The 24,881-nt window shown below is 34.8% G+C and overlaps 2 protein-coding genes and 1 long non-coding RNA gene across 3 annotated transcripts in view; 1 reads left to right on the forward strand and 2 right to left on the reverse strand.

Annotated features, from left to right (window-relative positions):
* LOC141461362 (neuronal calcium sensor 1-like) overlaps positions 1-7,918 on the reverse strand; it is a 340,287-nt gene extending 332,369 nt beyond the window's left edge. The window contains exon 1 of the mRNA XM_074142364.1: positions 7,836-7,918. Within this exon, the coding sequence (XP_073998465.1) occupies positions 7,836-7,857 (22 nt within the window). The 5' untranslated portion in view covers positions 7,858-7,918. The remainder of the gene's footprint in view (positions 1-7,835) is intronic.
* A 1,522-nt stretch (positions 7,919-9,440) lies between these two features.
* LOC141461365 (uncharacterized) lies at positions 9,441-11,955 on the reverse strand. The gene is made up of 5 exons (XM_074142369.1): positions 11,812-11,955; positions 11,665-11,714; positions 11,416-11,569; positions 10,119-10,193; positions 9,441-9,623 (listed from the first exon to the last, which is right to left on the reverse strand). The coding sequence occupies exons 1-5, from the start codon at positions 11,938-11,940 to the stop codon at positions 9,513-9,515; spliced, it is 519 nt and encodes a 172-aa protein (XP_073998470.1). The 5' UTR covers positions 11,941-11,955; the 3' UTR covers positions 9,441-9,512.
* A 1,293-nt stretch (positions 11,956-13,248) lies between these two features.
* Positions 13,249-24,881, forward strand: part of LOC141461366 (uncharacterized) — a 33,079-nt gene continuing 21,446 nt past the window's right edge. The window contains exons 1-4 of the long non-coding RNA XR_012462820.1: positions 13,249-13,552; positions 13,755-13,926; positions 14,024-14,125; positions 16,119-16,214. This is a non-coding gene — a long non-coding RNA (uncharacterized lncRNA). The remainder of the gene's footprint in view (positions 13,553-13,754; positions 13,927-14,023; positions 14,126-16,118; positions 16,215-24,881) is intronic.

Below are 24,881 nucleotides of genomic sequence, written 5' to 3' on the forward strand. Positions count from 1 at the left end.
ACCATTCTCGCCCCACATGACCAGAACCACCGGAGACGATCTTTCTTTCTGACCATGATGGCCCATATATTAGACCCTCAATTAGCCAGTCTTGTCTCTCTCTCTCTCTCTCTGCTTCCCTCACTAATAATAGAAGACTCGGTCATAACTACGACAGTACAGTTTTTTTTAGCCACTTTGCCCCGAGATTGCAGAATAGTGTTTCACAGTGTAGTATTTCTGTCCAGCGTTCCAAGTCGTCTTCTTGAGTCAGCTTAATTTTTTTTCTGGATAAATTGATCTGAGCTTTCCGTTTTAAGCACAAGAAAGTTTATTTTAGATTATTCGAATTCCCCAAGGAACAGTCTCATCTAATAACTGCGTGGCATCGTGTGACGCCATTAAGGATTCTTCAACAGAAATCAAGATGAACCTGACTATTAAACCCTTTCAATAAAATTCACATACTATCTGTTGCACCTAATCTCAATTAAATGCAATTAGTAATGCATTTAATTAATTTTAGATCGTTTAATTTGGCAGCTTATCTAAAATTTAATGCTAAAATCTATAATTGTAGTCAGCAATTGACGTGACATGTCATTTATGCAAACGAAACGTAAGCTTCTCGCAAAACACGATATTAAGTTGATTTTTCTTAAATAGAACGCTTTGTAAAAAAAAAATGTTTATCTCAAAACTACAAGTATTCATATCAAATTTGTATTAATTCTGAAAAAAAAAGGTGAGAAAATTAACATAATAAAATTTAGAATTGGAAAAAAAAAATTATACCCAATAAAAACAAAGCTTTAAAACTACCCCCACCCCCGCACAATGTGAAACAGGGTTATGTTCCCGTTTGCTCTCCCGTTGGTATTTTAGCACACATGATGTGCCACACCGTTTTGGAACTATGCCAACATTCTATCGCTTACATCTCTGTTGGCAATTTTCTCTGCCTATACGTATACACTATGGAAAATAGCCTTCATTAAACAGTGCCATTTAATACCCTTCTTTCAACGCGATATGTATATCCGATGGTTTTTTTTTTGGTTAGTCTAGTGAAATTATTATTTTTTTTAAAAAAAGCTATTGCACCTGTACGCTTTTTAAAATCGATAAAATTGACTATTAACATCTAATTTATATTTCATAAATTTCCTATGGGGTAGATGATGTTTACTTCTTGTTTTTCATACATAAATATATACATTAATATGTCTTCTATTTTAATTAATGGTTAAAATGAGAAATTTATAGTAAAGTATGTTAGGCTGTTATAGGCTAGACCCGCAAAGCTAAGGTGTATTGTTGGTTAGTGGATTCGATTCCCTCAGTCTAGGTCTTGTATTTTATTTAATGGTTAATATGAGAAATTTATAGTAAAGTAAGTTAGGCGGTTATAGGCTAGACCCGCAAAGCTAAGGTGTATTGTTGGTTAGTGGATTCGATTCCCGGTCTAGGTCTTGTATTTTATTTAATGGTTAATATGAGAAATTTATAGTAAAGTATGTTTGGCGGTTATAGGCTAGACCCGCAAAGCTAAGGTGTATTGTTGGTTAGTGGATTCGATTCCCCTGTATAGGTCTTGTATTTCATTTAATGGTTAATATGAGAAATTTATAGTAAAGTAAGGCGGTTATAGACTAGACCCGCACAGCTAAGATGTATTGTTGGTTAGTGGGTTCGATTCCACTGGTCTAGGGCTTGTATTCTATTTAATGGTTAATATGAGAACTTTGTAGTAAAGTATGATTGCTAGTCGCCTCCGTCTACGACACCTAATTTGGTAGTTGCATGCAAAGACTGCCTGAAAAAAATAGTCTACTTTACTTTTTTTTTTTTTTAAACCAAGCTCTCTCTTGTAAGTAGAGTAGAGTAATTAGAAAGTGATTTCGTCGGCACGATAATTTCTTACAGAAGAACTCAAAATAGATACTTCTGGAAAACGTAATGTTTAAAAGTTTTATCCTAATTCAATGTAGTTCCTCTTGCGAGAATGCAATTCCACATTTACAGAACTATTCTGCCTAAAAGAAGCTCTGTGAGGTCACAGTTACTTTGCGTGCTTACTAAGCGTGGAGTTCTACTAGATGAGCTAGACATTCTGTTTATTTACATTTTTTTTATATAACAAAAAACAAAAATCCTAATTAATTAATTGACTTTTTTTACTGGATGGTTAAGCCAATAAAATTAAAGAGAATTACCACTTTTTAAAATTAAAGATAATTAAATAATATTTATGATAAAAGAGCAGAGCTATTTTTAGAGTGAAATCATCACTGGGTATAATAATCATCACTGGGTATAATAATCATCACGAAGAGATCAACAACTAGGGGAATGTTGACACGAGAGTGTGCCATTTTTAGGATCAAAAACATTAGTGATTGTTTTTTGTTTTTTCTTTCCTTTATGGCTTACTGTATCTTTATATATTTTTATTAAAACATAAATTAGTTTAATTTTAGGGCTTGGGTTTAAAAATATATTCATGGAACGTCTTACAAATCTCTTAAAACAACAACTTAATGTGACATTTGGCAGTGATGATGTCTTCGCTACTTTATTTTGGATTCAAGTATGTTGATGTACATCCGGCGGAACGTACATTCCCGTGGTCGGCGTTCTGTTTATTTATTACATTTCCGCAACAAAACAATGGCCTTCCCTTTTGTCAGATCGTGACAGTGAATAGGAACAGGAACCTCTGTTTCCCAGAGACCAAATTTAATATTTTTTTTGCGGAAGTTGATTGACATCGGGTAACGTCCATTGTACTATTGTTTTTGGAAAACTTAGAAACCATCGATGCAGAGAGATATTGTCAGGAAATTGACGAAATTTGGCCGGAAATAAGGCTAATAAGGGGGCCAGCATTTGACCGCAGAAGTGGCCCGGATTCTAATGCATTTCCAAGGGGTTTGCTACAGCTTTCACAAATCACCGTCTAAAAAGTTGAATGAGTAAACGATCAAAGTTCTGGTTTGCTCACCGTACTCACTAGAACTCTCCCAGAAGTTTCAATTTCAAGGAACCTTCTTCCGTATTGCGTACCATGAAAAAAAATGTATGATCGAAGATCCCAAAGTTCTATTCTTCAAACTGATGAGATAAATCGTCTGGTTTCTTATTTGCAAAGATAACACTTATTATTCTGATAAAATTTAACGACTATTGCTTGAGTATCAGGGCCGGATTTTCCTATAGGCTAACTAGGCTTCAGCCTAGGGCCTCAAGATCCAAGAGAGACCTATATTCAAATTGTTAGCAAAATTAAAATTACACTATTCTGAAAGCTTAATTATATATTATATACATATAAAGCATTATATATTAACATTTAACATATTGATATAACATATATCACAGTAGAGATGTATTTTATTAGCTCTCATATAATTAACAAACTTAAAAATGGGAGGTGAAAGGGCCTCATAAGTGGAATAGCCTAGGGCCTCTTTACATCTGAATCCGGCCCTGCTTGAGTTACGCCAGTTTAAATTGCACTCTCTGAGAATCGCAAAGTTTACATTCCAACTTAATATTTACCATGTTTTGTGGATAATCTTTACTTTAAAGTAAAAAAGAAAAGAAAGGCTCCGAAGAACTAAAGCGATAAGCATGAAAATTGCTAAGTTTATACGTACGAATACGTTACCGGAAACAGTAACTAGGTTGTATCCGGCGCACAGTTTCCACCCTTCTACTTAGTTGATACAGCTCTGGTTTTCCTCCATTCACAGCTCATTTCTGCATTCTTTTTTTTCCCCGTCGTGTTCCTAACTCCATCTAGAGACTTCCGCCTTTCAATTTACCTGCTTAGCACTTACACCAACTGCCGATCCGACAATATACGATGCAAACTATCGACTAACTATAGAGCTATCTTCACTAGTACAAAATCTTTGAACTGACTGTCCAGTTTAACCGGCACATGCATTAGTCACTTGGCTTTTATTTAACGTGATACTGTCAGCAGTTCAGATCTCGGTCTTTAATTTCCCCTCCTGAAACTCTGTTACTTCATCTCTCTAAATTTAATTACATTTTACAATTTTTAAAAATAACTTCCAGATCATTTTTTTACTGAAAGAAATAATAATATTCTATTCGTTTAGTTTTTGTCCAACATATTTCTAATTTTAATTAAATTGATCGAGTATAAGTGTTGGGGTTCAAAAACCTAAGCTCCACCTCCAGGTAGTGCTCCTCGGGAAACTGCTCCTCTGAGTAGGCTAACAGAGCCCGTTCCTTAATATCCACAATTTTCCAAGGTGCCTGAGCAGCCTTTGGATCTGACGAAAGAAGTTAGGGAGTTTATACCGTCAGAGATTATTAATGAGAGCAGATCTACTCCATCGACAGTGGTGATTCGACTGCATGTAACCAGATTGTACATCCCATCCCTGGAAATTCCACCCAAAAAAAAATCTATAAAGCCATATTCACCTTTCTTTAATTGAACGTACAGTGCCGGGAAAAAGGTAAAAATAAGTAAACCTACATCAGATTCACTCTAATTTCCTTACTTCTGTTGCTAACATTGTACCAACAAGGCAAACATACATTATACACACTAGGTCGCCTAGTTTTGGATATAAAGGTTCAGAAATAGGGGAAAAATAAGTAAACTTACATCAGATTCACTCCCATTTCCTCATTTCGGTTGCTGACATTGTACCAACAAGGCTAGCATACAGTATACACATTGGGTCGCCTAGTTTTGGATATAAAGGTTCAGAAATAGGGGAAAAATAAGTAAACCTACATCAGATTCACTTCCATTTCCTTATTTCAGTAGCTAACATTGTACCAACAAGGCAAACATACATTATACACACTAGGTCGCCTAGTTTTGGATATAAAGGTTCAGAAATAGGGGAAAAATAAGTAAACCTACATCAGATTCACTTCCATTTCCTTATTTCAGTAGCTAACATTGAACCTACAAGGCAAACATACATTATACACACTAGGTCGCCTAGTTTTGGATATAAAGGTTCAGAAATAGGGGAAAAATAAGTAAACCTACATCAGATTCACTTCCATTTACTTATTTCGGTTGCTGACATTGTACCAACAAGGCAAGCATACAGTATACACATTGGGTCGCCTAGTTTTGGATATAAAGATTCAGAAATAGGGGAAAAATAAGTAAACCTACATCAGATTCACTTCCATTTCCTGATTTCGGTTGCTGACATTGTACCAACAAGGCAAGCATACAGTATACACATTGGGTCGCCAAGTTTTGGATATAAAGATTCAGAAATAAGAGAAAAATAAGTAAACCTACATCAGATTCACTTCCATTTCCTGATTTCGGTTGCTGACATTGTACCAACAAGGCAAGCATACAGTATACACATTGGGTCGCCTAGTTTTGGATATAAAGGTTCAGAAATAGGGGAAAAATAAGTAAACCTACATCAGATTCACTTCCATTTCCTTATTTCAGTAGCTAACATTGTACCAACAAGGCAAACATACATTATACACACTAGGTCGCCTACTTTTGGATATAAAGGTTCAGAAATAGGGGAAAAATAAGTAAACCTACATCAGATTCACTCCAATTTCCTTATTTCAGTTGCTAACATTGTACCAACAAGGCAAACATACATTATACACACTAGGTCGCCTAGTTTTGGATATAAAGGGTCAGAAATAGGGGAAAAATAAGTAAACCTTCTATAGATTCGCTCCCATTTCCTTATTTCGGTTGCTGACATTGTACCATCAAGGCAAACATAGTACATTATACACACTAGGTCGCCTAGTTTTGGATATATTCACAAATAAAAAAAAAATTGTTAAATTTAATTGACCGAGTAAAATAATTAATTTAAATAAATTAATCTTAAATAATTAAGTAATCTTCTCTTCAAAGATGTACACATTAAAGTAATTTAAATTTAGATGTCAAAATATTTACTATTTTCATTAGATGCAATTTGGAAAAATTCCAAATTATAAATTTATCATTGTAAATTTTTAGGAATATATATGCTACTACTTACTACTTACTATCTACGTTTGCTTTTCCTTTATACGCCCACCAGGTGTCGCTGAAAGCTTTAATAAAAAGATCTAGTCAAATTTAAACGTTTTAAGAATTTACTTTTTACCATATTTGTAGCTTTATGTTGCCACCCCAACCGGGTCCAATATTTTTTGAGATGAAGTTACTATGAATCATCTTCCCAAAAAGTTTTCTTTTTTGAGATTTGGGGGACTCGCTAAATTTTTTTTAGCGCAACCTAACGTAATTTAAAGTTTCTTGATATTTAAGAATAAGAGCAAAAACTGTTGCTGTCTTTAAGTATTCTATTTCCATCATAATGAGATAGAAAAATGGTACTGTTGTTGAAGAATAATTGGTGTTGCAGCTTCCCCAAAAAAATCTCTGATTAATATTCCTTTGAATTATCTAAATAATTCAGTCTACGGTATAGGCCTAGTTTGGTACTTAAGGGGCCATTTTGGTTCCTTTTGCTTTTTCTTGTGGGGGGGGGCCTCTTCATCAAGTTGCTGGCCCTTAAGGCTTTGACCCCACCCGGTGCTCTACCGTGACGAGGTGGTGGGGCTCCCTGAGATTGCTCAGGGCTGAAGGAGCACGAAGATTGTCCGTCATTCAACGCGTCCCATCCATTTTCACTATCAAAATTCTAGTTTACAACTTAGTTCGCTCTGAACAAATCTAAAAAAAAAACCTTGTCAGTGGATAGCTTTTGTAGGTTATACCAGGAAGAAAAAGGGACGAGCACTGCATATGCCCAGTGTACAGAATTAAGGGAGCAGAATTGTGTGGCTCGGCGTTGCCAAGGAGCTCAGTAAGCATTAATAGGCTTTCCAATGGAAATAGTCGTTTTATTCGTCCAACATGTTGGGTCCACGAGACGAAAAAATAATTCCATAATCTTGTAAATTTTAAAATTAATCCCAAAACCTGCGCAGAATTCCATCTTTCAGAGAAGGAAAACTCCTGCTTTCATACTTTGCCGAGGAGAGGTCCCCTCACCCGAATTCTAAGTTTAATTGAACAGACAGAACTTTGGAATGGTTGGTTCTAACTACCCAAATAAGGTACCACAAAGATCATTTGGATAAGGTGGTAAAGACTTCTCCCATTGATAGCCCCAATTGAGGCTTTTATTTACCTGTAATCTGCTTCAGAATCTTCAGCAAGAAAAGAAACATAATATAAAGTTTACGCTTCTTGTTTTAATGCTTTATTCAGAAGATATTTTGTTGCAAAGTCCGAAACAAGTATTTCCGGTACAATTCGACAGAATAATATGCCTATTTCTTCAGACAGGCTTTAATAGCATTCAACTACCAAAGAGGGAGTTGTGGACAGAGCGACTAGCAAACTTACGATTAATTTCTCATATTATCAGATTAAATAAAAAAATACCTAGTCTATTACGGGAATCGAACCCACTAACCAAAAATACTTCTTAATTTCACAAGCAATTCTCTAAACCACTCGGCTACTGTGGCGCCTCTCACAAAAAGAATAAAGAAAGATAATGGAAACACTGTGATATAATCCAAAGATTATTGTGTTTACCTTTGGCTTAAAATACACAATATCTCTCCTCCGAAAAAAACAAAAAAATAGCAACATTTCCAATTGTTTTAAGTAAAACTAGGTTAAAGAAATTGTTACACTTGGAACTATTATAAGTTCTAAGGCGTTTATATTTAGGCGGATAGTGCTTATAAATAACCTGTAATAACCTGTATACAGGTTTAGATATTGAGGTGATCAATAAGTTTGTTTCATTTTTTAAATCATAAACAATAATAATTTTTTGTTTTTTGTAATTGATATTACTTACCTAAGTCCGTGGTTAGTGACATGGATCCGTTCACTGAATCATACCACACTAACAACCGATACACCTGGCTTCTCTCGCCAACTAAACCACTAAACTAACACTGGTATTAGAGAAAACAAAAAAAAAAAAAAAAGCAAATACATATTTACAGTTATAACAGAGCTCCTCTTTCGTATGGGGAGCCACTAGAGATGAGTTTACAACGCTCCCCCTCAGTTGATTTGTGCACGCCACCTGCATACGAGCCCCTCGACCCTCATACATTTAAACACACACTCACACACACCATAATGTAATACCTATATATTCACGAGAGTTACAACTGAAATGTTGGTATAAAGCCAGACTATAGTTTGTTTTGCTTCTTTTTTTTTATTCTGATGAAAAAATTTTGGCAGTTTAAATAGGTAATCATTTACTTTTTAAAACTAGTGGCATATTGTTTTTTGCTGTAAAAAAATCATTTATTGGGAATATACATTTGCGTTCCACGGTACCCGAGAGGTTATAGGCTAGACCCGCAGAGCTAAGGTTTATTGTTGGTTAGTAGATTCGATTCCCCCAGTCTAGGTCTTGTATTCTATTTAATGGTTAATATGAGAAATTAACAGTAAAGTATGTTAGGCGATTAGAGGCTAGACCCGCAAAGCTAATATGTATTGTTGGTTAGTGGATTCGATTCCCCGGGTCTAGGTCTTGTATTTTATTTAATGGTTAATATGAGAAATTTATAGTAAAGTATGTTAGGCGGTTATAGGCTAGACCCGCAAAGCTAAGTTGTATTGTTGGTTAGTGGATTTGATTCCCCTGGTCTAGGTCTTGTATTTTATTTAATGGTTAATATGAGAAATTTACAGTAAAGTATGTTAAGGCGGTTATAGGCTAGACCCGCAAAGCTAAGATGTATTGTTGGTTAGTGGATTCGATTCCTCAGTCTAGGTCTTGGATTCTATTTAATGGTTAATAAAAGAAATTAGCAGTAAAGTATGTTTGCTAGTCGCCTCCGTCCATGACACCTAATTCGGTAGTTTGGCATAAAACTCGCCTGAAAAAATAGTCAATTACTTTACTTTACTTACTTTTACTTTTACGTTGAATAAAATATGTTCTTTGATAATATTTTCAAGTATATTCGTTGTAACCAACAAATTTAGTTAATACTAAAAAAACTAATTCGCTTACAATTAATTGTGGGAATTGAGGTAATCACATTTTGTATGCCTACATTTTATGTGAGTGTAAAAAAATAAAATAATACTAATAATAAGTTGGCAAAAACAACTTGTTAATAGTAGTTTTTGTTGGGTTTAGTCAGATATCATTTTAGAATGCTATTACTAGCTTTGAAAAATAATTTTTGTATTTAATTGTTACCGTTTGGGGAAGGAGAGATCTCAATATTTATTTATTAAATAATTAATCTCTCACAAACTTATTTATTATTAGCATAAGCCCTCAATTAAATTGTCTATCTATTGCAGTTGTATATTTTCCTATCGGCTTTAAACTATTAATAGATTTTATTTAAATTAAAGAAAATAGATTTAATTTTAATTTTTTTAACATTAAAATTTATTAAGAAAGGGGTTAATAACAATATTAAAATTATTCTTGCATATTATTTATTGAATTATTAATAAATGAATATTGAACAATCAGCTGTACGACTGTAATTCATCATTCGCCTTTACAAGCTCCTGGTTTACGATCTATGCAACACAGATGGTTGGTGTAGGCCAGTCCAGAGTGGGCGTATGGAAAATCACAGACTTTACTGAAAACGGTTACCTGGAAAAAGAAAAAAAAAATGTAAAAGCTTGATTTTAAAATCATGGTGGTGTAGAATTTTCTTTTATTTTGTAAAATATTGAAACTGAAAAAGTTTCGAAGTGGAATGTTTATGGATCTCAAATCTCTATCTCTTTTATTCTTCTGTCACTCATACCCATTTTCAGAAGATCTACACATTCGACAGTAGATTAGCTCATCTTAGTCTTAAAACACTACTATTATTTTTTGGAGAAATCGATAGAGCGAACTAGTTGGCTTTTATACCAGCTGTTTTCTATCAAGAAGAACTTTTGTAAGAGGAAATTTAAGGATTTAGGAAAACCTCAAATAGGGTTTTCACAGTCAAGAAAAAGAAAACAGGCATAGAAAGCACGATGAAACTAATGTTCTATAAATTGCTACATCATTTGCATTAACTATTTCCAAAAAAAATAATTTTTTCCCAGCTTTTCTTTTAATACTAAATTTAACAGAATAATTTTTATTGCTTACATAAATTTCAGTGTCTTCTTCAATATGTTCACACAACATTAGTGATCCAGTACCGGAGGATTTTGCAGCTTCAGCCTGAAATTTCCAAATTTTCATTAATGAACAAGATTCACTGAAATAAGTAGATGTTACAAATGCCCGTTTAAGAGAGCCTTATATTTGATTTCGTGATTATATTTGTTTTATCTTAATGCACACGTACTGACAAGACCCGCAAAGCTAAGAAGTATTGTTGGTTAGTGGATTCGATTTCTCGGTCTAGGTTTTGTATTTTATTTAATGGTTAATATGAGAAATTTATAGTAAAGTATGTTAGGCGGTTAGAGGCTAGACCCGCAAAGCTAAGATGTATTGTTGGTTAGTGGATTCAATTCCTCAGTCTAGGCTTTGAATTTTATTTAATGGTTAATATGAGAAATTTATAGTAAAGTATGTTAGGCGGTTAGAGGCTAGACCCGCAAAGCTAAGATGTATTGTTGGTTAGTGGATTCGATTTCTCGGTCTAGGTTTTGTATTTTATTTAATGGTTAATATGAGAAATTTATAGTAAAGTATGTTAGACGGTTAGAGGCTAGACCCGCAAAGCTAAGATGTATTGTTGGTTAGTGGATTCGATTACCCTGGTCTAGGTTTTGGATTTTATTTAATGGTTAATATGAGAAATTTATAGTAAAGTAGCCTTCGCTAGTCGCCTTCGTACACTACTCTTTTGAAGTTGGACGTAAAGCACGCCTGAAAAAAAATGGGCATTAGTAGTAAAAATTGGCCTAAACGCGATGGGCAGAATCATAGAACTAGGCAAAACCGAGAAGTGAACGCTCTATTACACTCAAGAAGCTCGAATGCCTCTAAAATTATCAAATAATCAAACATCGGATGAATGCGGTAGACTGGGCTTTTAGCGAGGATGTTTCATGAAGAAATTCATAAGGAAAATTATGGAGAGAGCTTTGTAGAAGGTTCCAGGCGAGCAGGGTTGTGTGGCGGTAATGCTTGGATTCCACAGCTGGAGGTCGGCTGTGCTTGGTGTACCCGACTTGAGGTGGCCAAGACTCTTCATGAGTTGTATTATCAACAAGAAGTACAATAGTTAATACTTTGGATACGACCGATTTTTAACCAAAATCTTGACGTTCTTTGATAACTAAACGGAAATATCAAAATTCAAACCCATCACGGATATTCCCGGTGAAAACCCAGAATCGGAAATACATCGCACGGTTGTAATAACTACGTAGTAAGAGAGAGAGTAAAAATACCTAGTTTAAAAAAAACACACACACACTCACAAACTTACCAATGACACGCAGAGATTACGGCAAGTTTGTTTTCCTTCTTCATCACAAGTGAATGCAATATTAAAAGTTTGTTCCAGTACGGGTGCATCCACGGTATCTCCATTCATTATTGCACAAGTGCATGCCTGATCAATGGAAGCAGAAGTGACGTATCTAGAAAATGTTTAATAATCATCAGAGGTTTGTTTTTTCATTTAAAAATAGATTTTTTTTTTTCAATTAAAATAAAAACATAATTTAATATTTACCTGCCAGCTAAGATGGCTCCATACATGAACAGCAGCATGATTTTCAGCATCTTAAATTTTTGTAACAGTAGAAAAAAAATTATCATAAATGAAAATTTTTGGGTACACCAAATGTTAGAAGTTTGAATATTTAGAAAGAAACTTCACCAAGTTCAGAGTTGTTATTCCGCAAAACTTACCACCACAACAAGCACCCCAATTGAGTTTCAGCTCCTTTTTATACCATTCATAAACAATAGGCCGATCTGTATTGAGAATTATATAATCAGGTAACATCACACTTAGTTCAAAATTCCGAGAAAATGATAAACAAAGTCAGAATAAATATCACAAATATAAACAAACTCATGTGTACACAATAGTTATTACAAGCTCCAATGACTTCATTTCCCTTCTCTTGTACTTGAATTAACATTTTTTTTTAAACAAAATAAACAAAAGAAATGACAGCAATATAAACAATTCCAAGACACTCTGTCGCCAGGATTTATTTTTAACTTACATCCATTGTCCTGTTAAACGAGACACTTGTTCAGAATGAGATAGATGAAAATATAATAAACGTATGTGTTTTCACTAAGCATTTCAAATGGATATAACATCGTCGCTTCTAATGGCTAAGTCCAAGCCAAAAACCAGTTTACTGGAATTATCCCAGTTTCTCGGCTACGGCGTGGGCTTACCAAGATAATTGGCATATCCAGAATTCCCATCCAAAGCGTTTAAATAGTTTTAAATTTTCCTCATTACGATCCTCTTATTGCTACACGAACTCTTCAAACGCACATCAACCACTTACAGGACTGGCTTAACAAATGGCGAATCAAAACTAACGTTACGAAATCAAAATATATATAGTATTTACTCTAAGACGAATAATCCTACCTCCCATCATCTTGAACCAAACTCCTGCACCAACTATGGACAAAGTAAGCTACCTTGGACTGTACCTAAGACAAACGGTTGACATGGGATCCCCCATACTAGACTGGAAAAGACAAGAAACTAACCAACGCTACAAAACTTCTCGCCAGACTACTTAGCAAACGATCTAAACTCAACTTACAAAACAAAAGACTCCTGATGTTACTGCGACCTATTTGGTCATACGGCATCGACTAAACGTTCCAATTCTTTACGCATTCAGACTTCACAGTCCAAAAATACTACGAAAACTACTTAACGCTCCATTCAACATTTCTAACCTCACCATTCATAATGACCTCAAAATCCCTTTCATTAACGACCTTACTAAAACTCGTTTCTTAAAATTTCATTCCTTTACAGCAGGTCATCCTAATGCTTTAATTGAACACTTATCTTCTTCCACATTACCAGGTAATCCTCCAAGGAGATTGAAGAGAAGATGGTCTACTCTCCTCATAAGATCAGTATAGTGCATCTATTCACGTTAATGAAGTGTCGCCACTGGGTGCCTTCTCCAATCTTCAATCAAGACACTATATTTTATCACATTTGCTTGTTGCAACAATCGTTGCATTCGCAAATTCCAATAAAAGATAAAAAAAAAGAAAAAAAGTTTACCAACTCCCTCCTTTAAAAATGCTGTTTGTAGTTTTCCCAGTTATTTCTGCCCAACGCTTATCTTTTCCTTCTCAAAGCTGGCAGGGAATAGATGCAAGCATTTCTAGGTTAATGTTCTTTTTCTATTCCTTCAGGCAATCAATGGAAAGCTGTAAATAGTACAGCACTGAGCGTATTATCATACTAGTTGTGAAGTACCAAACAAGTTGCAGCAATTTTATGCTTAACTGCAGGAAACTGAAATAGGATTTTTGTACTGGTTATGGATTAAAAAACAACTCTAAAGTGCTGAGCGGGAAGTGATCCGGGAGGTTGGTGATGAGCAGGAGTTCCAGTAAGATGGGTAATTTAAATATCCGTGAGCCATCTCTGAAAAGTGTCCTTAACAAACTAAGTTCATTTCTTAAGTAATTAACCAAACTTGAAAAAAGATCAAGTTGTGGGATTTGTATCTCTTATATGGCTATTCTTTAGATTAATTTTTTATCATGAATTTCCCTTCCGAGATCATTAATTCCATCATTGTCTTATTCTCGGACAACCAGGCGACCTCACATGACGTCAAGTCGTATAAAGTCAATTTAAGGCTAGAGTTAGACTGTTTGGAAACTCTCAAGAAAATTGGTAGCCTGAATCTTTTCTTGTTTGGGTGCCAGCACTTTCGAGATGTAGAGATAATTAAGCGTCAAAACGCTTAATTATCTCGAACTGTTTCTGGTGAGTTTCCTTGAGACTCTGAACTTTTTGGTAACATTGCACAATGCCTTGACTTAAAGCAGTCATAAAAGAATGGGTGCACAACGGGTTGTTGCAGGAATGGTGATGCCTAGAACAGACGCAACGGGAAAAAAACAGCTATTTGGTAGACGGGCATTCAGATGATACCAAGGATCTTCTCACCAATTGAAGGCCGTGCGTAAGTTCTTTTAGAAAAAAAAAAATGGGAAACCATATTGCATGTTATGTATCAATTCGAACGGTTATTACAGCTCAAGAGGTTCAGCTCTTGGGAATAGAAAAATTGCACGCCTTCACACTTTGTCCAGAAACTGCTCACTAAATTCTTAATTAAGCAGGCTGTGCTAGAATGGTCGCTTTAACTAAGTAGGTGTTATAATATACCCTATAGATCGGGAACTGAACAAGTTTTTTGGCCATCCTTCAAGGAGTCTACCTGTCTAATGCTTTTTTGCCTTGCAAAGCCCTTTTTCTTTTGGACTTAATGTGAAATAGCAACAGACAAATTATTCATTTCATTTATCACAAAAAAGATATCTCCTTAACAAAAACTTACAGTTATAAATGTTAAGTATAAGGGTTGATTAAACGCCAAAAGGTACACAAATCAGCTATGTATCCAACATTTCATTCATACTTCTAGTATCATATTTTTTAGAATGTATTAGATGGCACAGACCCTAGTGCTGGGCCTTTTATCTCCCATAAATATTTTTCTGTTAGAATAATAAAAGATGTATTTCAACACCTTAGTTGGTATTAAAAAGGCATTTCATTTTAACTCTATTCCAAATTATTCTTGTGATTTATCTTTATTATGAATAATTATCACATTCACTCACATATTAAAAAGGGAAAGGGTTTCTCACAAAAAAAAACATCATAAAGAAGAAAAAATAATATTAGAAAAATTATAGCACAGCTTCAGTAAATCATTTTCCTCTCTTTTTTTTCTTTCTGTTCGGTGACGTACATCAGGAAAAAGAATGTCGTCAATACGTTAGCCCAAAAATGCACCGTTTCCCCAAAATAAACATATCAACTAGAACCAATGCCCCATTATAAACAAAAACGAAAGTACATATTGTGCCAAGAACACAATAGATTAAATGACGCAAGAATATTATTGTGTATTTATGACGCAAAAAAAAAGTAGCTCCTAATATTGTTTTTGCATTTCATCAAGAAATGATTGATGTCGCTAATTTGATTACTTATATTTTAAACTAGAATTATAAATGCTAACTATGAGCTTAAGTTCTTTTTGTTTTCACAGAATCAAACACTGATTCTTGATTCCTTAAAATTACACTAACAATTACTAATTTTTCTATAAAAATAATTAATTTAATTTTAATATATTGTGTGGCATGTGCGTTGGAAAGTTTTTATTCGCCTCAATATGAATATTTTGATTTCTTATATCTTTTTAAGTGATGAATTTAGAATTTTAATTGCAAGTCTTGAATCAAAAATTTAGAATAAACTACTCATTCATGTGCTTTGTAATAAATGAATTCAGTTTTTGGTTAATTCAAATTATTTCTAATATGATTAAATTTTTTTTCAATACTTTGATACAAAAAGAAAAGTTTTAATTCGTTAAAAAAAAATAAATAAATAAATAAAATGTAAATGCACAAGTTATAACATTAGTTCACGTTAATGCCAACAGATAGCAGCACCTGTCAATACACCAAATCATACTATTATTGTTATTTAAACAGAGACAATTTCCAAAAAATATTTTTTATTACTTTTTACTAGGATTTCAGAAGAGCAATAAAATCCTATTTTCTGTTGATGAATATAGTGGGAATCTTTTTTTTTTTTATTTAGAATCTTAAAGTTGTCCCAAATGGAGTCAATATTATGCTGTTTTGAGCAGTACTGTTCTTTTATTTTTTTACGATTCTTTATACAATTAATTATTCCATGTGTCTTCAAAAAATTATATTTCTTATTTTTAAATTGGGTATTAGTGAAACATAAACTACCCAGAATGTTTTTCAGTGGAGAGAAGTAAATGTGTTTTTTCGAATGAAACACAATCACTTGGTTAATGGGATTTTTATTCTGAAAATATGTTTACCAAATAATTTAGGAAACATGTTCTATTTTAGTACTAAATTTATGTCCAATTTTTTTTTTGAGTAGAGAATTTTGTTTAGAATGCTGGCAACAGATGGATTAAATTTGCTGCAAAGATGAAGGAGAATTTAGCTGTTAATTCTTATTTTACCTAAAGAATACTGTCTAAATTGCAGGTACATTTTTTTTGTAGCATAACATTGAAAATATTTATTTATTTCATACAGTTTAACGGTAAACAAAAATTTTATTAGATAAATTAATGACTAAGCCTAGAAAAATTCAATCTCTGTACGCTCAACACCAGATTAGTGACAAGTACTACCATCTAGCGTACAATTTTGTAATCTTTGTAGTTTATTCAAGCCGACGCTAGAGTGCTCTACAATGTTCTTTCTTGTTCTTATTCAGAATGTTTCTACATTAAAAACAAAATATTTAGTTTTTTGAATATGTTTGAAGCATGATAAGCATAAAATAATTATGCTTTTAGTTCCGAATTTGTGGGATACATTTTTATTTCTATAAAAAGAGGGGTACAATTTCTTTTTTATTAATTTGCTTTCTTTAATTTGGTGCTGATCTGAATGCTACCATTACTAAAAATACATACTTCATGAAATATTTGTCCACTTGAATGTTGTTTTGCTAAAGAAAAACCTTGAGTGATAGAGGCGGCTTTATGGTGACACCATGGGACGGGAAGCATAGAGTAACTCATGCTGAGGCTGGCATTTGGCTGCCAGTCTTTTAGAAAAGAGAGGAAATCAGTGCAACATTGCTCTTGAACCATAAACAGGAAATGCTTATATCTCAGTAGACTTCCGTAAAAGGAAGAAAAAATGTGCAAAAAAAAAAAATATGATTGCATATCTTTGTCGGTTTTCTCTTGATTGATTTTGTGTAAAACAGATTCTCTCTGGTTTGATGAGGAAGATTGATGGATATTGGAAGACATAATATCTTTTACAGAATCTTTTCACATCCTAGGGTTGCTTAGAAGGACGAAAAAATAAACGGAAGTTGTGCCACTTGGTGAGAAATCATCCAAAACATTTAGTACTTGTGCAGTGCCGGATTCAGATGAAAAGAGGCCCTAGGCTATTCCCACTTATGGAGGCCCTTTCACCTCCCATTTTTAAGTTTTGTAAATTACATGAGAGGTAATAACTACTGTGATGTATATCAATATGTTAAATGAAACATTTTGTTATTGGTACTGTTTTTAGAATAGTGTAATTTTAATTTTGCTAACAATTTGAATGTAGGCCTCTCTAGATATTGAGGCCCTAGGCTGAAGCCTAGTCAGCCTATAGGAAAATCCGGTCCTGTACTTGTGCACAATTTTGCTTAATCTACGTCTTATTAAAGTCAGCACTAAATGCAATAATCTCAGTGATGGTAATGAGAATGTTAATGAAGATTGACAGATTTTGAGCCCATTCTGAGGATCGTTTGCATTATACCAAAAAAAACAATTATGTTAAACATAAAAAACTTTCAAGTTGGAACTGCTTTAGAAGTCTTTTAAAAATATAAGCAACACTCAATTCTAACACCCAAAGCACCTATAACTAGATGTGCTTATCGAGCCGGACTAGTCTGCGGGTTCTTGCAGGTCGTCTGCCTTTTTTATTGGGCAAGCTGGGCTACTTCTCGGGGAGGAAAAACCAAGGCCTGAGAGCTTTACCCAGGAGTCGCTCTCCAGAATTAAGAGTCTGATTTAAAAGGACAGGTCTGGTGGGGTGAGCTCTAAAGCCGGGGAGCCACAATAGATCCAAAGGGGGGGGTCGCAGGTGCGTAGGCCTTGAGGCCGCCCTAATCTAATCTAATCTAGGCCCATAAAATATCTTCAAAGGGTGCCCCACTGTTGCCACAATTTTTTTTTTAATTTTCGTTCCGTTTTTGCACCGACTGGGACTTGGAGGAAGTGGTAACTTCTTTTATACTGAATGACTACGTTGCGAGTGAATTCTTTGGCGTTTAACTTCCTGGAGGCCATTAAAAGTCAAAATTCCTGATGGGAAAGCCCTGGACTTTTTAAATAGAAGAAAAAAGGGGCCCTTCTGGGGTCCAAAGCCAGCCCCCCCCCCACTTCAATCTAATCATGTGAAAACTACCAGGTTCATGTCTACCAAAAAATCGCTGCTATAATTTTTTGAAATGAATGAAATGAGAGAGAGAGAGAGAGCAAGAAAGAATGAATGCAATCCAAGGGACGGAGATATTTGTATTGGGAAAGGCCACACACAATGAGTGCGCTCTGGCGGGGCAAAAACAAAGTAATTATCTCTGATAGAATTGCTGCAATACAATTACTCAAAGAATTGTCTTGCCCTTTACAAAAAAATAAATACAAAAATAAATAAAACAAAGTGAAAAAATAAATAAACTACACCAATTAAAAATGAAATAAAATAAAACAATCTAATCGTTCTAAAAAATTAAATAAAACAAATACTCATCTTTCTTCATTGACTGGAACATAATACGTATTTACTTTTTGAAACTGCACTTTATACCACGTTCACCGAATGCAAAGCGAAATGAACAAATCAATTATTTAATCCGCTAAGCACTCAATCTACTCACAAAATCGGGACGCATCGTTCGGTGATATATAAGTTAGGGTATTCTAACAAGGAGAACCTGGGTTTCTCAGACTCGCAACAGACTCACCACGACGCACTAGAATTCACCCACGAAACTGCGTCCAAAATCGTCTGCTCAAACTCTTGTGCCATCCTAGACTGCCATCCCAATCCACTCTGCCTCCTACAGATCCTTCTATAACATACAGACACAGAAGACTAAAACATGTCCTACTCTAACTCTCTACACTAGCTGCAGGTTTTTCCTCTCCTTTTTTCCCTGCATTCCAATCCTCCTCACCTAACTTTTCACTTTCTTCACTTAGTTAAGAAGGCTGATACTTCTATATTTATTCTATGTACGAGGGTCGTTTGAAAAGTCCGTGCAAAAATAAAAACTGCTTAATTTTTTGGGGTAAACCTTTTTTATTTTTCAACATAGTCTCCTTTTAGGCTTATACACTTCGTCCAACGCTGCTCTAGTTTGTTGATCCCTTCCGAATAATAGGATTTGTCCAAGTCTGAAAAATAGCCATTCGTTTCTGCAATCACCTCCTCGTTTGAATAAAATCTTTTTCCCGCCAGCCATTTCTTCATATTGGGGAACAAATAGTAGTCCGAGGGAGCCAAGTCTGGAGAATAGGGGGGATGTGAAACGAGTTGGAACCCTATTTCCATTAATTTTGCGACCACAACTGCTGAGGTGTGAGCTGGTGCGTTGTCGTGATGGAAAAGGACTTTTTTGTGGGCCAATCGTGGGCGTTTTTCTTGCAGCTCGGTTTTCAAACGGTCTAATAACGATGAATAATATGCACCTGTAATAGTTTTACCCTTTTCCAGATAGTCGATGAGGATTATTCCTTGCGAATCCCAAAAGACAGTCGCCATAATCTTTCCGGCCGAAGGAACGGTCTTCGCCTTTTTTTGGCGCAGATTCCCCCTTGGTAACCCATTGTTTAGATTGTTCTTTGGTCTCAGGAGTGTAGTGATGTATCCATGTTTCATCCACAGTGACGAAACGACGCTTAAAGTCCTGCGGATTCTTCTGGAACAGCTGCAAACCGTCCTTGCAACACTTCACACGATTTCATTTTTGGTCAAGCGTGAGCAATCGCGGCACTTATCTTGCGGATAGCTTTGTCATGTCCAAATGTTGATGCAAAATATTATGTACCCGTTCATTCGAGATGCCCACAGCACTAGCAATCTCACGCACTTTCACTCTTCTGTCATCCATCACCATATCATGGATTTTATCAATGATTTCTGGAGTAGTAACCTGAACAGGGCGTCCAGAACGTTCAGCGTCACTTGTGCCCATATGGCCACTCCGAAAATTTTGAAACCACTTATAAACTGTTCTAATCGAAGGTGCAGAGTCACTATAATGTTTATCAAGCTTCTCTTTAGTCTCCTGAGAGGCGTTTTGCCTTTCATAAAGTAGTGTTTAATCAACACACGAAATTCTTTTTCGTCCATTTTTTGAAAATCACTCGACTTCCTCGATTCAAACGAATGCCAAACACAAAGAAATAGACCGATCTGGCTGAAACTTGGTGTGTGTTCTTCCAAGAGATGCTACTAACTAAACATAACCTCGATACGCGCCAGTGGTGCTATCTCTCTGACTTTGCACGGACTTTTCAAACGACCCTGGTATATATTTATTGTAATAAATATTTATTCTATTCTATTTGGAGTTGACGCGGCTTAAATTGTGGGGTACTCAATGCACTTTTCCTCTTAGAAGTTATCTTCAATTCAATTTCCCGAGAATAATCCATTCAGTAGATCATTTTTAATCTACATAAATTGCATCATCTAATCTTCATGCATCCTTTGGATTGCCGGAGTACGACTCTTGTACAGCATCAATCAAAGTGCACCATATAATGCTGCTTTGGAAATTGTCGTATGCTTTCACTGACACAATAAGGCCAAGTATGTATTTGTTGCTTTAGACTTAAGAGGCTTTAGATTAAATCATTTCCAACTCTTAAGAGCAATTAAAAAAAAAAACAAAAATCCTCAACATTGGGAACCCTTTTCCTCAAATTCCCTTAGTATTCATATTATTTTTTATTCCTGCTTAATGTGTTTGCGGAGTCTACGGCACTGGATCCTCTTGCAGAAGCAATCACATTTTGTAGAGCCTTGTCAGGGAACTTTTCTTTCTTAAGACAATAGCCGTTCTTTTCAACTTCTTTAACCAGAAAAATTAAATTTTTGAATTCAATTCAATTCTAAACAGTCGGAAGATTAAAGTACCGACAAGCTACTTCATCTGAATTAATTACAATCATAAATAAAAAAACTTTCCCTACGGGGGAAGTGGAAATAGCACTTCTTCAGGGATCTTAGCGTCCCTACGGGTATCCCAGCCAAACAATACTTACACTGACATTCCTAACAGTCTAAAAATAAAATACACATAGGGCTTGTTGAAGATGTTGAAGTGTTTGGACCACTATTTTGGGTTTAACATAGCCTACTCATAAGCACTCTCTCTTAAGTAGAATTTGTACATTTTCAGGAGCTAGCTTTGTAGGACGTAGTGGATTTTTTTTAACAGCCCTTCCTAAACAGATCAAATCCATTTTAATGATTCCCAATATTTCAGTCTTGTAATTTCATTTTTGAAAAACAATTATTTAACTAAAAATAGTATAATAATAAAGTCGCAGTACAGTTCTTGTAATTGAATGTAAAACTAAGCAAAGCAGAGCTTTCAATTTTATTATTTCGCTAGCCTTGTTTGTTATAAAAATAAAAAAACAAAACTATGAAGAGTTTTGGTCGGTAACTTTTGAGTTCATGCTGGTTGTGGTAGTTCGGCCTCCACAGAGGGACTTCCAACGGACCCGACTAATCATGTCCAATTCCCCGCTCCAGTAGAAGAAAAAGGACACAAAAACTCTTCTTGAAGAGCGCGCTCGCGGCGTGTGGTCCCAAGCACAGGCCGTCTTTGCCTACCGCTGTTATTATTACCTTTTACATATTATATTACCTTTCTGAACAACCTGTAAACTGCGTTCTCGTCGGCAAACACCTTAATTTCATCTTTATTACAGTCTCCCTTATTTCCCAACTTTTTACGTATATCCGACCATTGTCACTTGTATAATTGTTGCAGTAAATTCATTGGACTTCCGGTTTTTATTTTATCTTTTTTAATTTTTCTTAGTTAATAATTTCAGATAAATAAAAAAAAAATGATTTGAGCAATTTTTCAAAGCAGAGTTTCTCTGAGAATAATCACTTTGAAGATAACTCTCATTCTGAGCCTGAGAACGAATACATCTCCACCTCACCAAAACTTAAAACAAAAAATTTGTGTCACTCGCACGACTTTCCATTTTTTACAGCAACTGCATTTTAATTGAATTTTTTTTACATTGAATTTTGAACGTTCTATCTTTCTTCAGAATTAGGTGAGTTTACTAAGTCTTGCTAAAATAAACCAGCTGAACTAACAAACTAGCTAACAAACCAGTACACACCAGCTAAACAAATTAAACTAACAAACAAACCAGCTAAATAATAACAAGGAAAAATAATTTTAGTTTTAGAGTTAAAGCTAAGACCCCACAAAAGTATGCCTAGAATCAAATTTTCTGTTTCAAATTGTGTCTCAGATAATAGTGTCCTTTCAGGCATATATACCAATAGTTTCCACAGTAATCGCTTGTTCTTCTCCAGGAAAATAGTGAACAACTTAATTTTCAATCCTATTAAGTAAAATTTTACTCAGAAGAAGTGCTTTTTAAATATATATCTAGAATTATAATCAATATTAGATTAAAAGACCATTTTTTACATGTTCCAGAGATTATATACTTGTTTAATTTAATTGAAATTAAAACCAATAGCGTTAATCACACCTATGCCAACAACAACCAATTACATTAATCCCAAACACTGAATGTTCTCGGGTTTCAAAGAATTTGACGAATACCGTTTTTTTTGCGTGGTTCTTAATGGTATAAGTTCTGCCAATAAGAAGATTATCGAGTCGATTATACAGGGTGAACCAGTAGGTAAGTATTGTCCATAGGCATACTGTGTGCAGTACATCTAAAGTGGAGTACAATGACGTATTAGCCAACTTCATATTTTCCACTGTTCTTGAGTGACGTCACATTGAAAAAGTAAATAACGTGAATAAATCTTAACAACTTTTTTTTTTTTTTTCACGTCACTCAAGAACAGTGGAAAATATGAAGTTGGCCAATTCGTCATTCAACTCCACTTTAGATGCACAATCTAGCATTGGCTTTATTATTAACTTTCAAAGACAGAAAAAGGAGAATTCCATTCAAACTAGGTGACAGCTCCTGCATTTTCCTGTGCATTTTTACTTCTTCTTTTACAAAATAGATCGACCTAAGGTGCACAATCTCGCATTGGCTTTATTTTTAACTTTCAAAGACAGAAAAAGGAGAATTCCATTCAAACTAGGTGACAGCTCCTGCATTTTCCTGTGCATTTTTACTTCTTCTTTTACAAAATAGATCGACCTAAGGTGCATAATCTCGCATTGGCTTTATTATTAACTTTCAAAGACAGAAAAAGGAGAATTCCATTCAAACTAGGTGACAGCTCCTGCATTTTCCTGTGCATTTTTACTTCTTCTTTTACAAAATAGATCGACCTAAGGTGCATAATCTCGCATTGGCTTTATTTTTAACTTTCAAAGACAGAAAAAGGAGAATTCCATTCAAACTAGGTGACAGCTCCTGCATTTTCCTGTGCATTTTTACTTCTTCTTTTACAAAATAGATCGACCTAAGGTGCACAATCTCGCATTGGCTTTATTTTTAACTTTCAAAGACAGAAAAAGGAGAATTTCCATTCAAACTAGGTGACAGCTCCTGCATTTTCATGTGCATTTTTACTTATTCTTTTACAAAATAGATCGACCTAAGGTGCACAATCTCGCATTGGCTTTATTTTTAACTTTCAAAGACAGAAAAAGGAGAATTCCATTCAAACTAGGTGACAGCTCCTGCATTTTCCTGTGCTTTTTTACTTCTTCTTTTTCAAAATAGATCGACCTAAGATGCACAATCCCGCATTGGCTTTATTTTTAACTTTCAAAGACAGAAAAAGGAGAATTCCATTCAAACTAGGTGACAGCTCCTGCATTTTCCTGTGCTTTTTTACTTCTTCTTTTTCAAAATAGATCGACCTAAGATGCACAATCCCGCATTGGCTTTATTTTTAACTTTCAAAGACAGAAAAAGGAGAATTTCCATTCAAACTAGGTGACAGCTCCTGCATTTTCCTGTGCATTTTTACTTATTCTTTTACAAAATAGATCGACCTAAGGTGCATAATCTCGCATTGGCTTTATTTTTAACTTTCAAAGACAGAAAAAGGAGAATTCCATTCAAACTAGGTGACAGCTCCTGCATTTTCCTGTGCATTTTTACTTCTTCTTTTACAAAATAGATCGACCTAAGGTGCACAATCCCGCATTGGCTTTATTTTTAACTTTCAAAGACAGAAAAAGGAGAATTCCATTCAAACTAGGTGACAGCTCCTGCATTTTCCTGTGCTTTTTTACTTCTTCTTTTACAAAATAGATCGACCTAAGGTGCACAATCTCGCATTGGCTTTATTTTTAACTTTCAAAGACAGAAAAAGGAGAATTCCATTCAAACTAGGTGACAGCTCCTGCATTTTCCTGTGCATTTTTACTTCTTCTTTTACAAAATAGATCGACCTAAGGTGCACAATCTAGCATTGGCTTTATTTTTAACTTTCAAAGACAGAAAAAGGAGAATTCCATTCAAACTAGGTGACAGCTCCTGCATTTTCCTGTGCATTTTTACTTCTTCTTTTACAAAATAGATCGACCTAAGGTGCATAATCTAGCATTGGCTTTATTTTTAACTTTCAAAGACAGAAAAAGGAGAATTCCATTCAAACTAGGTGACAGCTCCTGCATTTTCCTGTGCTTTTTTACTTCTTCTTTTTCAAAATAGATCGACCTAAGATGCACAATCCCGCATTGGCTTTATTTTTAACTTTCAAAGACAGAAAAAGGAGAATTTCCATTCAAACTAGGTGACAGCTCCTGCATTTTCCTGTGCATTTTTACTTATTCTTTTACAAAATAGATCGACCTAAGGTGCATAATCTCGCATTGGCTTTATTTTTAACTTTCAAAGACAGAAAAAGGAGAATTCCATTCAAACTAGGTGACAGCTCCTGCATTTTCCTGTGCATTTTTACTTCTTCTTTTACAAA

Source organism: Rhodnius prolixus, unplaced genomic scaffold (assembly GCF_049639745.1).
Source record: "Rhodnius prolixus isolate KJV_2025 unplaced genomic scaffold, Rpr scaffold_6, whole genome shotgun sequence".
In the NCBI taxonomy this organism is placed as follows: Eukaryota; Metazoa; Arthropoda; class Insecta; order Hemiptera; family Reduviidae; genus Rhodnius; species Rhodnius prolixus.

What these genes read in the sequence shown, in the direction of transcription:
- LOC141461365 (XM_074142369.1), bottom strand. Translation starts at nt 11,940, where the DNA reads ATGTTACCTGATTATATAATTCTCAATACAGATCGGCCTATTGTTTAT. An exon ending in GGAGCCATCTTAGCTGGCAG is followed by an intron (nt 11,570 to 11,664) that starts GTAAATATTAAA and finishes AACATTTTCTAG; the next exon opens with ATACGTCACTTCTGCTTCCA. An exon ending in GTAATCTCTGCGTGTCATTG is followed by an intron (nt 10,194 to 11,415) that starts GTAAGTTTGTGA and finishes TGGAAATTTCAG; the next exon opens with GCTGAAGCTGCAAAATCCTC.